The sequence below is a fragment of the Gymnoscopelus braueri genome (assembly GCF_963280865.1).
Source record: "Gymnoscopelus braueri genome assembly, chromosome: 11".
Classification (NCBI taxonomy): Eukaryota; Metazoa; Chordata; class Actinopteri; order Myctophiformes; family Myctophidae; genus Gymnoscopelus; species Gymnoscopelus braueri.
The window spans coordinates 49,257,928-49,272,247 of NC_137613.1; the positions used below are offsets into that span (position 1 = coordinate 49,257,928).

Below are 14,320 nucleotides of genomic sequence, written 5' to 3' on the forward strand. Positions count from 1 at the left end.
TTCCTAATGTATTAGTATTTTTCATTCTCATTTGTCTGCCATTAGAGACGACCGCCCGATTAACTCCTCATTGAATCACGAGTCGCGGAACCACTGCCATCGATTCCCTCGTCTCAGAGCCTTGACCCACCCTCGTTAAGCTCCTCTGTGTCGGCGCTCGCTTGTGGGAAAGTGCCATCGAGTGTGACTGTGTGTCACAGAAGGAATATCAGAGCGCACATACTGTACGGGCCGGGAAAACTACTTGTTCACTGCATGTGGAAGAGCAAGTAGGATGACACAGAACACAGAGTGGGAGAATGATGCGGAAAAATAGATGGGAGGAAGAGAGAGAGATGTGTGTGCGTGGGACGAGATACTGGAGAGTTATCTGGCATGGCAGAAGGAGAGAGAAGTGGAGGTAGTGGAGATGGAGTGGGTGTCTAAGCTGTATATATTATTCGTCACAGTGAGACCAGATAGGATCTTTAATATTCGATTGCAAAGTCCCCCTCAATTCCAATCCCCACACCAGAAGGCGAGGAGCTAAATCTATTGCTGTTGACGAAAGTGGGAGGTAGATTCATCCAAAATTGAGAATATCTGACGTTCATGGCGATGTCATGAGGTTCATGTGGTTATGTCATGCTCCAGCCTTCGCTCTTCCCACCTCCGCTCCGAATCCAAAACACTCCCAGACACGACTGGGTTGGACCAATCAAAGTTCAGTTTATTGAAACTGGAGGGAGAAAACCAATTTACTCAAGTACTGTACTTAACACATGGGTGCCAAAACCGGGATTCTCGGGTTTCGCAAAGACGCACGTTGAGTGCCATAACCGGAGATCTCTATGAAATAGTTTTTTTTCACGGTGCACGGTGGCACAGTCGGTAGTGCTGTCGCCTCACAGCTAGAAGGTCCTGGGTTTGATTCCCGCAGGGGACGCTGTGGGCGCTGGGGGCGTGTTCTCTCCTCCGCGTCATCAGTGCCCATACCCTAGGTGGGGTTGGCGAAAGGGCCTTTCTGTGTGGAGTTTGCATGTTCTCCCCGTGTCTCCTAGGGTAGATACCCTCACAAAAACATGCAGTAATCCTGGTCACTATACTGCCTCCCCCTGGCCAGCCGGGGCGCCTGATGGAGGGGAAGGGAACTGGTTGGAATAACGTGTTCCTTCCACGCGCTACGTCCAACCAGGGAACCCCCCCCCTGTCAGGTGACAAGAAGGTCAGTTGGCTCTCATGCATTGAAGGAGGCATGAGCTCGGCCCTGGCCTCCCTAGGTTGGCAGAGGGAAGGTAGTGCCCAGGATTACATAGACAATTGGCACTGGGTGTAAAAAATAGGTTTTTTTTTGTTTTTTTCCATAAGGGGGGGCTAGCGCAACTTTGAAACCACCCATGGTGCCTCTGAGAAGGAAGGGACAGATGGATCACCGTGCCAAAAAACCTGGCTCCCGTCTGCTCCCATTCTATCTCCTTGATAAAAACCTCCGCATCTCCTTAACTTTTTACAGTGTGGAAAACAAGTCATTTTCGATGCGCGATCACTCCGCCATGGTGTCTCGCGCGAGAGATGTTATTGTTCCAGGCGTTAGCCAGGACCATCCATCGTCACGCACGCATCCATTGTTTACATCAGGGTGCTCGACGTGGAGTCTAGAGCTCTAAACAGCGCAGCGTTACAAACGGTGAGATCTCTGGTACTCAACGTACACTGTTTTAATAAAACTCTGGCACCGAATGTGTTAAGTACAATTTTGAGGTATTTTTACTTTACTGAGTATTTTCCAATTTTCTATACTTTTACTTCTACTCCACTACATCTCAGAGGCAAATATTATACTTTTACTCCATTACAATTACTTGAAAACTTTAGTTACTAGTTACTTTGTAGATTTTGATTTTGATTACAAAGCATACGTTAACCACTTCAACCCAATACATTTCAGCCATTTGAAAATAGCCGATCTACAAGCTCACAATGCGTCGCGATGCCACGCATTGTGAGCTTGTAGATCTGCTATTTAAAAGAAATATAAAAAAAAAAAAAAAAACTTGAGTACTTTTACTTTTGGTACTTTTTAGTACATTTTGATGCCAATACTATCGTACTTTTACTCAAGTACATTTTGAATTCCAGACTTTTACTTGTAACAGAGTATTTCTATTTAGCAGTATTGATACTTTTATTTAAGTAAAACATGTGAGCACCACCGGAGAAAACAAACAAACAAACAAACAAAAAGGATGTCAGATCTACCACATTCTGGTGTGAGGAGAGTTTCTGTAGAGAGGGAATTTAAGATCGGAGGATGAGGGTGGGATATGAAGTTACAAAAAAAGAAAAGAAAAAAGGTTTTAATAGCAGCCTCCTGCAACATCATGTTTGCGTCATAAAATTAAATGGCACAGAGCTGTTGGAGCAGAGTGACAAAATCCACACTGCGTCCTCTCATGTTCCCCGAGCGCCCAAAGAGAAAATACATAAAATCAGCAGAGACTGGCAGCAGCAGAGGCACCGCAATAAAAGGAGGATTTGTACGGTAATGAATATTTATGGCTTTTGGTTTTCATTACAGCATTATATATCTGAACGCGCAGCAACGATAGCACTTTCAATTTGTACATGGAGACAACTGATCTAAACCAACAGTTTAATTAATTAATTTAACGATTTACACGCAATCAGTTGAATCGGCTGAGCAGAGATTGCAACAGCGTTCTGTTAATTGATCTGTTCAGTTAGAGAAAGACAAACCGTATTGATCTGTATTGGCGCCATGGTTGTGAAACACCTGAAATATAATATTGAATGTGCAGCTACACTGGCCTCACAAACGTACTGTACTGTAGCTTCTATGTTATCATCAGGGCCAGCTGCTGGCATAAGCAGTCTATGCGATCGCCGAGGCCTTCAACCACTAGAGGGACCACATGATCACAATAAATAAATAAAATATGTTATTTTTATTTATATAATGTAATTACCTACCACATACCTACTGTCAGAGGAATGTAGTGAATAATGAAATAATACACTATTCAGCACACTACAAGATATTGAGATTGAAAGACAAAGAGAACAGTGTGATCTGCGTAAAAGAAACGCTTTAAAAGATAATGTAAGTTTATGTAAAATGAAAAGGACTGAGAGTATTAGTCAGCGAGGGAGACATTATCTGACCCAGGCTCACCTCCTCAACCCACGTCTCCTAATCCCCCTTGAGGGGGTTGCCCGAGCTAAATGATTGATGATTAGGAACCAAATGGACCCTTATGGATCTGTAACTCTGAGAGTTAAATTAACACCAAAGACAATTTACTGAAGACTTTACTGTGTGGTCCCAGAGATGACCTCACTTCATCTTCAGATAAGGAGCCAGATAGTGTGTGTGTGTGTGTGTGTGTGTGTGTGTGTGTGTGTGTGTGTGTGTGTGTGTGTGTGTGTGTGTGTGTGTGTGTGTGTGTGTGTGTGTGTGTGTGTGTGTGTGTGGGGGTGTGTGTGTGTGTGTGTGTGTGTGTGTGTGTGTGTGTGCCATCACACAGGTCTGAAACCTGCATTCAATCAGCAGGAAGCGAGTCTGACAGGAGGCCATTCTCTCTGCTTCTCTGCACGTGTGTAAATGTAAACCATCCAGCAGCACCTCTGATCTCTGTCCAACATCAACATTATCTCTCTGGCCGTCTGCTTGCCCTGCAGGAGGCGCTGATAGTCTCTGATTACTACATTTATACTTGTTCTTTCATCTACAACTACATCCACCTCACCACCACCCAACGAGTGGTACTGTAAAACTAATCTAAATATCTTAAACCCTATATGCTTAGTTGAGTATACTTGGTGCACTCTTTTTTCCCTCTACACCAAATCTCTCTGACGAAAGAAACATGTATAGTGCAGCAGTTAAGCTCATTATATGGAAGGTATTGTGCATTTTAGGAAAGAAGCATGAAACTTTCAGCATATCATCTACATACCCCAAGGTTTGATTTCAGACGTGGAAGCACTTTCAGATTGACCTCTGGTAACCTTGAGTGGTCATTGACCTCAGAATTGCATTTTTGGCACTTTTGGCCCAATTTTTCTCCATTATAATAATATATGCTTGATAAAATGTCAGTTTTGTTCTAATAAATGAAAAATGAAACCTAATAGTCACTCTACAGAAATGGTGATTATTACTATTATGATAGTTCTGTTATGACATTGTTATAACATTAAAAACATCTAGGAGAGAGAGAGCAGCAGTAAAATAAAGAAAAACAAGAAAGAAAGTGCTAATGCATTCAAAGTGCAATATAGGTACAATGCTATTCAAAGGTGCTATTCATCTCATGTTGGTTTTGGTTTTGGGGGCAGTATATGGTGAGCGTTCAAGGTTCTGATGGTTTGGGGAAGAAACTGTTGGACAGCATGCTGGTGCTTGTCCCGATGCTCTTTTTTATTTATTTGTTTTACTTAAATTTTTATCCCACGATTTTCTAACCCTTATTTTTCACCCGGTGCCAATTTTCTAAGTGATCCTGGGCATTATACTCCCCTCACCAGCCCGATGCTCTTAAACCTCCGATCAGATGGCAGTAGTTCAAGGATATGGTGGGAGATAATATGGTACCATTTCTGTCAGAAACCTGTCTACGACTACCAGTGACATCGATGGGGAATCCAAGCTAATATAAACTGCAGGCTTTATATTCCTGGAAAGTTTGCATGCTATAATAGAAGCCATTGTTCTCGCATTAATAAAGAAATAAATGAAAAAAATGAAAGGCAACCTTGGAACCATAATCTAACACTCAATGGTCTTTTTCACTCTCTGCATCTTCTCTCTCCTTATTCCCTTCAGCCTCCTCATCTTCGTTGTCTTCATCTTAGACCATGGCAAAATTCAGACTTCTGCTTCAGTAAGGTTATTGCTGCTCAAGTGGTCAGACATGAGGTCGTTAGGGATTAAGGGTCTTGCTTATGTACACCCGACATATTGTCAGGGCTGGGAATCGAACCTGGTACCTTCTGTTTCCCAGGTGGCCTCTCTACAGCTATGGCCCCCCTTCTTCTTAATGGGTTGTAGTGGACCTCTCCTCCTTCACACTTACATAGTCAGTCTTACAGAATGGTATCTGCAGTTTATTTCGCTGCATGCCTTCAATGCTCTACAGCTGCAGCTGGAGCCATTGCCTGGGAGTAAACAGTGGGCATGACAGCCCCTCCTTTAGCAACCTCCCACCCGGATGTAGTGATGTCTCTTTCCTCTGCAGGTGGCTCGATCCGATCTGCAGCCTTCCACAACATGACCTGCAGATGAACATGCAGTATACTGTGTGCAGAATCATATTTGTCTGTCAATACAATGCGAAGAAGAACTCTGCACCGGTATCTTTTAGGTCACTGTGCGTGGCATCAAGTTCCCCAAGCACTGTATTGAGACTAGTCATGGTACTTTCTAGGAGTACTTTAAGCACATACCTTGTCCTTCTCACAGGGTAGGAGACAGTATCACATCCTAACAGGTTCTTGGAGGAGGACAACCACAAGCATCCGATAAGCACAGTGTATTTTGTCTAGGATTTACCATTGAGAATGAAGGCGATGCCACCGCAAGCAATGCTTTTATCCCAGAAATGTTCATCAATGTTCCACTGCAACCAGGGAATGACATCAGAGTGCCAGTGGGCATCATGCGGGGATCGATGATGGTAAATGGACTGCATTTAAATAGCACCTTACTAGTCTTCCTGACTCTTCAAAGCACTTTACAATGTACTTCACATTCACCCATACATTCACACACCAATGGTAGAGGAAACACAAATACAATACCCCTACCTGCTCATTGGGAGCAGGTAGGGGTTCAGTGTCTTGCTCAAAGACAGGAGGAGCCAGGGATGGAACCTGGAATCTCCACTGCCACCCCGCATGATGACAGACTTATATCGCACTTCCAGTCACTCAAATGGATTATACATGTCATGACGCTTGAGGTCCAGTGTGGGGTTCATACTTAATGGCAAAGCTTTTCAGTGATTTCTCAAGGTGTACAAGGGTTGTGAGCACAGGATCCAGGTGAGAAGGTGGAGAATCGATACATGGACATGGATCCAGATAAATTGCTTTTTTTTTGGCAAGATTAATTTCTGGACATTCAAAAATAGACTTAGTCTCTAAGAGCACCTTTCTAAATTGACTACCAGCTAAAACAAGACTTTTTCCTGGTCTTGGGCCTAATTATTTACTTTATGCAAATTGTGCAAATGAGGAAAGGTTGCATGACTTCACCATGATAATAGATGAATTTCTGCACATCACAAACATGGGCTTTGACTCTTAAGTCACCTTTCTAAGTTAACTGGACGCAAAATGTTAGCCGCAAAATGTTAGCTATTTCCAGGTAATTTGCTCATTAAGCGATACATTTGCTGATTATGCTTATTACTCAAATTGCCCAATATGCAACTTTTAGGAATCAAGCTTAAACTCATCTGCTAAGCCTATATATGACATTTTAATCATAAAGGTTTACAGGAAACAACATTTCTGGTTTTAACATGGGTTTGACAGCCCAAAATGTGTACAGCCTCTGACAAGTCTCAGAGGTCAATTGAGAAATGCTTCCACGTCTGAAAACAGACTTCATGACATATAGAAACACTGTAGGAAGTTTCATGCTTCTTTCATAAAAAGCACAATACCTTCCATATATGAGCTTATCTTCTCATTAGAACCCTGAACGCTCACCATATACTGCCCCCAAAACCAAAACCAACATGAGATGAATAGCACCTTTGAATAGCATTGTACCTATATTGCACTTTGAATGCATTAGCACTTTCTTTCTTGTTTTTCTTTATTTTACTGCTGCTCTCTCTCTCCTAGATGTTTTTAATGTTATAACAATGTCATAACAGAACTATCATAATAGTAATAATCACCATTTCTGTAGAGTGACTATTAGGTTTCATTTTTCATTTATTAGAACAAAACTGACATTTTAATAAGGATATATTATTATAATGGAGAAAAATGGGGCAAAAAGTGCCAAAAATGCAATTCTGAGGTCAATGACCACTCAAGGTCACCAGAGGTCAATCTGAAAGTGCTTCCACGTCTGAAATCAAACCTTGGGGTATGTAGATGATATGCTGAAAGTTTCATGCTTCTTTCCTAAAATGCACAATTGGTTTGCTTAACTGCTGCACTAGTATGTCTACTATGAAAGGTATGTTTGCTTTAAAGAAGCCGTTTACACAACACAACCTGCACACACGTTGGACGTGCATCATCCGGGTGACAGATAACAGCGCTACGGTGTTCCCGTGCCACATAGGACACACTTCCATCACTAAACCCAACTCTCCAAATCCAAGCAGCCTGGGTTTATCTGAGAGATCTTCTCATAATGGTGTTCCCCTCCTGAGAGAGCCCGCGCCTCTGCCTGCCGCCTCCTCTACAGCTGCAAGGTGGCGGCTAAACGTCTGAAGTGAAGAAAATCACTACTTTAAATCACGTCGGTGATTTGCGAGGCTTGGAACGAGACAAGAGAGTGGAGGATAGTAACGTGGCGGCTGTTGCATCGATCCATGCAGCCCTCTAATCTCATTAACTGCTCCTTGATTTATTGAGTTGAGGCCCAGAGCGCGGTGAGGTTATGGAAGCAAACGGTCAACACACTAAGCCCCCCCCCCGCCAGAGTCACTGAGGTCAATTAACTGTGCGGCAAACCCACACTCCCACAATCCCTCACATCAGTCGTTGCCTCCTTATTAATGCGTGTTTGAGGTGGGGTGGGGGGGAGGCATTGTACATGAGTCAACCAGGGGCGCTAGGAGATACATTATTGGCCGTAATGAGGGCAGTCAAGGCTCCATCCAGCCATCACGGTCCTACAAGCTACATTATAGTGCTAATAAATGTGACACGCATTGAACAAAGTGGTTATTGATCACGCTGCAGCATGCAGGTAAATGGACCCGTGAATAAAGATACACCGCAAACACTGCGTTCACAGCAATTATACAACGATTGAGCCACTATGACAAACGATGCTGTGTCTGTGAGAGGCGATATATTTGTTGGTGAGGAGGACTCTGCTTGTGACTGGCTGAGACGGGGGTAAGGGAGCGCTCATTTGCTTAATTTGATAAACGATTCCATCCAACACGGCTTACCAAAACGGTGCGGCACCAATAATGCTAGGAAAAAAATGTATTGTGGATAGGGATGGGACGATATGTAAATTACATGATACGATTATTGTGGCAAAAATAATTGCGATTAACGATATTATCGCGATAATTAAAATATGCTTAAAATGGCACTTTGTTAACCACACCCAGCATCCCTATTCTGGGGGGAACGTTCGCCAAAAATAGCTGATCTACAAGCTCACAATGCGTTGTGAGCTTGTAGATCTGCTATTTTTGGCAAATCGATTTGTGTAGAGTGAAACAAGAGTGTACCAAACTCTTTACAGGTTATAGAGGGTTTTAAGTGGTACCAAATTTGCAGCTCAACAAAAGCTACGCCACGATACGATTATTGTGAGTGGTTTTTATCACGATAAATGATAATAACGATTATCGTCCCATCCCTAATTGCTCACCTGATATTCGCTGGGCCAGAAGGTGCTGACGGCCAGCTCCACCTGATGCCACTGGCGTCCCTGGGAGCCAGAGATGTTCCACACGGCGCCGCCTCTCGGACCGCCGTTGACGCGCACGTAGACCTGCAGGTCCCCGGGACTGTGGCTGTCGCGGCTGTACAGGAAGTAGCTGAACTGAATGCAGTGAGTGTCGTTCTCGCTGAGCGGGCGCAGGAGCAACTGAGCGCGCTGCCCCGCGGCATGCTGGGAGGAGTTGACCATCATGAAGGAACCTGCAGGAGAGAGAGGAGAAGTAAAGGGTGAGATGAGTCACCGTGCACACGGGACAGGACGAGGTCAGTGATGCAGGCAAAGACAAACGTGAGTGAAATACACTAATGTAATGTCATGTCATGTGTGGAGGCCGGTGGCGATTCAGGAGTCCCGAGTTGATGTTGGCTAGTACGCACTCTCACATTGCATGTCATGTTACATGTCATGTTAGCATGTTAGTCACCCCCCCACAAAAAAAGGTGACAGACTCCACATTTTCATGGTCTAGTCTCCTTCAGTTTGTCTCATTTTGGCTGGTCTCTGTCTCGTCCTGCAACACCCTGTCAGGGTTCAAACTAATCTTGTTTCACTTGTGTATCTGCCCCGTTCAAAGCTCTAGAGCGGAGTAGTGACTTTCATCTGGACTGAAGCAGACCGCGACTTTTTGATCCAGCCTGTACAACAACACACACTGACCTGGATCACTAAACAGAATCAGGACACAACGAGTGTGTGTGTGTGTGTGTGTGTGTGTGTGTGTGTGTGTGTGTGTGTGTGTGTGTGTGTGTGTGTGTGTGTGTGTGTGTGTGTGTGTGTGTGTGTGTGTGTGTGTGTGTGAGAGAGAGAGAAAGAGAGGGGAGAGAGATACGCACACACACACACACGCACACACACACACACGCACACACACACACATAACGACAGACAGACAGACAGACAGACAGACAGACAGACAGACAGACAGACAGACAGACAGACAGAGAGATTAAAGAGAGAGAGATAAAAAGACTATCGTTGCAGACATTTGCCCTCAAGCATTTGTAACCTATACCTAAAGGAACATCTACTGAAATAATGAAGAGGAGCAGAGTATTACCAAGGATTGGATCTGCTGCTTATAGCGAATAACATTATTCCAGCCCTAATGTTACCTTTGCTAGCCCTCTAATTATGATCATTAGAGATCAAAGTGCTTGTTGCTGCTGGAGAAAGAGAGATAGAGATAGAGATTGTTGAATACAGTACATCACCAAACATCACCAACATAAACAAATAGCATGATTCTATGCATTCATATCCAACAGATATGTTAACAAAGGCAGGTAAAAAATAACTAATTACAATAACAGATGGTGCAAAATGTATTTTCATTAGGGAGGCAAAGAGCCACCATACGGCCTATAAACAAGAGTTGATTGCAGTGCTAAATTTAGATTTGGCATTTCTATTCTCTTTTATCTTATTAGTCTCTTACTCTCTCTCTACCGCAATAGAATTAACGTGACTTTTTTTTAATTTGATTTATCCTTTATTTAACAGGGGTAAATCACATTGACAGTTCCATCTCTTTTTCAACAATCCAGAAATAGTCCTATGTTTTAATTACTTTGAAATGCGTTGTGAGTACTGCAATTATTTCATATAAGGCTAATGCAAACTAACTCGGCTGCAATAAGTGTGGCTTGTGTAAGACAGAATGGATAACTGTTTAATCATGTACAGGCTAGAATTTGATTTGATTAGATTCTGACATCTTATTGTTAATATAATATATGTACACAAATAGATTGGCAGTACATTGGCAATATTATAGTGTACTGTATTATACAGTATACACATGTACGCACACGCACACGCACACGCACACGCACACACACACACAAACACACACACACACACGCACGCACGCACGCACACACACACGTACACACGCAGCTGTTAGCCTCCCATTCTGCAGTTCTAAAAGTTGTACAAGCCAAATAAATGCTGAGATACTTTTCAATTTCTCTGTGACATTTGCCAGATTGAGAAAAAAATTATTAAACATATAAAAACTACCTGAGTCAGATAAGAAGAGCCAACATGACCCAACCTGAAAGTCACGACCCCTCCCTGTCCAGCGTCCAATCCAATCTTCTCTCCACCAAAAGGCGCAAAGTGTCAAGTTGACAGAAGCGGCATCACATGATAAAAAGGCTACAGACACTCTCACTTCTCTGTGTTCTTACAAAACACAGATTTTCATCTTCTTTCTTTTCCAGTTTCTCACCTGCACCCAAGCGAAGCTGGACAGGCTCTGACTTAGAACCTGTCAGCCTCCCACACCACTCTTTTGATGTGTGGGCCCTTCAGGGCCACATAACAGGGACTAAATTGCTTTCCTTCACTTCGGGGGCCACTGGACACTGTGGCTGTCTGAGAGCAAAGAGCCTGAATGTCCTGGTGACAGGGGAGCTTGAGTCACTACCTAACATGCCTTCTGCGTTCTGCAGTTTTCTACACCAGGATATCAGTAAGATCAGGCCAGCAGCCTATAGCTTGATACAGTCAGAGACAAAACTATGCCCAGTTTAGATAACTAATTCACACCCAGAGGACTGTTTGGATAATCAAATTAAGATTTAGCTCCCAGAGAGATCTCCTGGATTCAACTGCAGCCCCCTAGTGGTCACAATCCACAAATGGATGGAACAAGCTATTTCTATATTAATACATGGAGGTGTTGAGTAGATGATCATAAATATGTGTTGCAATTTGGTGAAGTGAGTGAGAGTGAGGAGATGCAGCCCCATGCTGAAGGTTAGCATCACGTCACAAATTCTTCTTCACCAAAGAAGCCTCCATATTCTCTTCCACTTCAGCTTGACGGAGCAATTCAACATGATTAATGCAATAATTAAGGCTGTGTAAAAAATGTATAGGATATGGTAACCTCACTTGATCTCTCCACACACACACACACACACACACACACACACACACACACACACACACACACACACACACACACACACACACACACACACACACACACACACACACACACACACACACACACACACACACACACACACACACACACACACACACACCAGATTTTCTTTCCCATAAATCCATAGAGGCTGATAAGGCTCCATCTATTTCCCCTGTGACCCAGCCAAGGACGAGGGAACAGCATTAAGAGATTAGGGAACGGCTTCAGCTCACTGAATTCATATCAGAATGTGGGTTGGAACCTGAGTCACGGGTCTGCCCACTTTTAATCATACTTACACTTATAAAAACAGGTAGGTGAGCTAAAGAGGAGGGAGGGTTTGATCTTTATGTTTCTCAGTTTTCTCTGCCCCCATCTACAATGTTTTGTAAAATTCTAGGCAGCCTCGTTCTACACACTGACAAGGGCATCTTTCACAGCAACCTGATGCATTTCAATTTAAAATGTTTATCATCCACTCTATTATCTACCACCATGAAATACAATTAGGGGAGCATTTCTCATTTCATTTATTTGTTTATTTGAGAGGGACAGTATATATATTGATGAACAGGGCATTCAAATACAGTACTGAATTGTACAGTACAATAACAAATGTACTGTAATATATAGGAGTTCATCCTTAGTCCCTGACATGTAACAATAAAACAAGATACCACAGAAAGTAAGAAAGAATACACTTTTTGAGTGTCAGTCCGGCCTTGAGCTTAGAGGAAACTACAGTAATAGTCCATTTTCCAATCAAGGGATTTGAAAAAGGTCATGCAGGATTTTCAATTTGGACCGTTTGCTGAAACTGGGTTTTCATTTGTTTTTGTTTTGTTTTGATTCCAAATGGTGCAAACCCCGGAGCGACGTTCACCTCTAATTATCCAATGTGAAGGGCAGCCGCGGTCGATTTGGAACACACAGATTGGTCTCGCTGTTTGCTTTCCCTTTGTGTCTCTGGCTGTAGCAGTGTGATCTGCGCGGCTGGCAGTGACAGAGGGGGACGGGTTTGTTTATTGGAGCCAAAAGGCGATGCAGATTTTGCTATTTACAAAGTGACACGACGCTGTACGCCATGCAAATGGGGAAGTCTGCGAAGCGACGCCAGCTGGTCATGAATGAGACGCTGACAGAGCCTATAACCTCTGATGCAAACAATACAAGGCTGTCTGCTGCAGACAACTAGCACCAATTAATTCATTGAGGTGAGAGTCCAAAAGCCCAAACGCAACCTGGAGGCCGTTCAAAACAACACGTGGTTTCTCCACAAATCCCCCACACTGACTTAGGGCATTAAATACTGTATGTCAACCTCCATCGTCTAGACATCTCCTAACAAGTCCTGCTGGGATATTCCTGTTACGCTCTGTGATTACACACTGTGGAGTTTGAGAGATAGCATCCACACACACACACACACACCCACACCCACACCCACACACAAATAAACTCGGGCATCGCATTGAATGACAAAGAAATGACTGGATTTGCAGAGTGCGTCTCAGGATGCCAGGGAACTTTCTTTGGTGGCAGAAATCAATAGTGCATTACCAGCCATCCAGTGACAGCGTGCTGCAGGTGGGCTGACAAGCCAATACTCCACTCCCTCATACCTCCCATCGCCCCATCACTGCATCTTGATGTATACCAGCCGTCAATGCCTTTCCCTTCATCTGGCTCCTGTGATCTACCATTTGTTTCATCTCAGCACCCCGGGGGCTTTTTTGTGGAGTGTGTGTTCTCTGCTCCCCACGCCAATGCGCATGCCACCCATCTCTTCTCACTTTCTCTGGCCACTTGGCAAGCGGAACACGTCATCCACCCCCGCTTTGCTCGTCTCTTGTCATTAAGTAGTAAGGACCCTCTGGGGACGTGTAAGTAGTCTAACAGGTGGCAGGGAACTCTCTCTGATGCCTCTCTTGAGTCACTGGCTCCGCTAAAGAGAAATCAGCAGACAAGAGGACGACGTGCTGCGATCAAAACATTACATGATGAAGTCTTAAGTGGAATGTGTGTTTGTGGTGCTGAGTGTTTAAAACAGGGAGAAGACATGAGGGGACGAACACTCTGGAACCCTGTCATAAGATGTTGTGTGCACAGCCTTCAAACGAGTCAACATTCGCAAGGTGGCGGGACCTGATGAGATCCCAGGCCGTGTCCTAAAGGCAGTGGTGTAAAGTAACTAAGTACATTTACTCAAGTACTGTACTTAAGTACAATTTTGAGGTACTTTTAGTTTACTGGAGTATTTCCAATTTTCAATATTTTTTATATATTGTACTTTTACTCCACTACAATTATTTGAAAACTTTAGTTAGTAGTTACTTTGCAGATATACATTATTATATTATAAAACATACATTAATCACTTCAGCCCTATTTTATACATAGGCTATTTGAAAATAGCTGATCTACAAGCTCACAACGCATCGCGACGCGTTGTGAGCTTTTTTCAAACATTTTAGTACTTTTACTTTGAAGTATATTTTGATGGCAATACTTTTGTACTCTTACTCAAGTAACATTTTGAACACACGCCTTTTACTTGTAACAGAGTATTTCTACATTGCAGTATTGATACTTTTACTTTTCCCACCATTGCCTAAAGGCATGTGCAGACCAGCTGCCAGGAGTTTCTGCATACATTTTCAACCTCTCACTCTCCCAGCTCTCAAAATATCCATCACCGTGCCCATCCCCAACAAACCCAAGGTGACATGTCTGAA

At 43.4% G+C, this 14,320-nt stretch overlaps 1 protein-coding gene across 1 annotated transcript in view; it reads right to left on the bottom strand.

Annotated features, from left to right (window-relative positions):
- Window positions 1-14,320, bottom strand: part of LOC308094550 (receptor-type tyrosine-protein phosphatase U-like) — a gene marked incomplete at its 3' end in the record, with an annotated part of 148,486 nt that overhangs the window by 69,053 nt on the left and 65,113 nt on the right. The window contains exon 3 of the mRNA XM_080441274.1: window positions 8,579-8,850. Within this exon, the coding sequence (XP_080297400.1) occupies window positions 8,579-8,850 (272 nt within the window). The remainder of the gene's footprint in view (window positions 1-8,578; window positions 8,851-14,320) is intronic.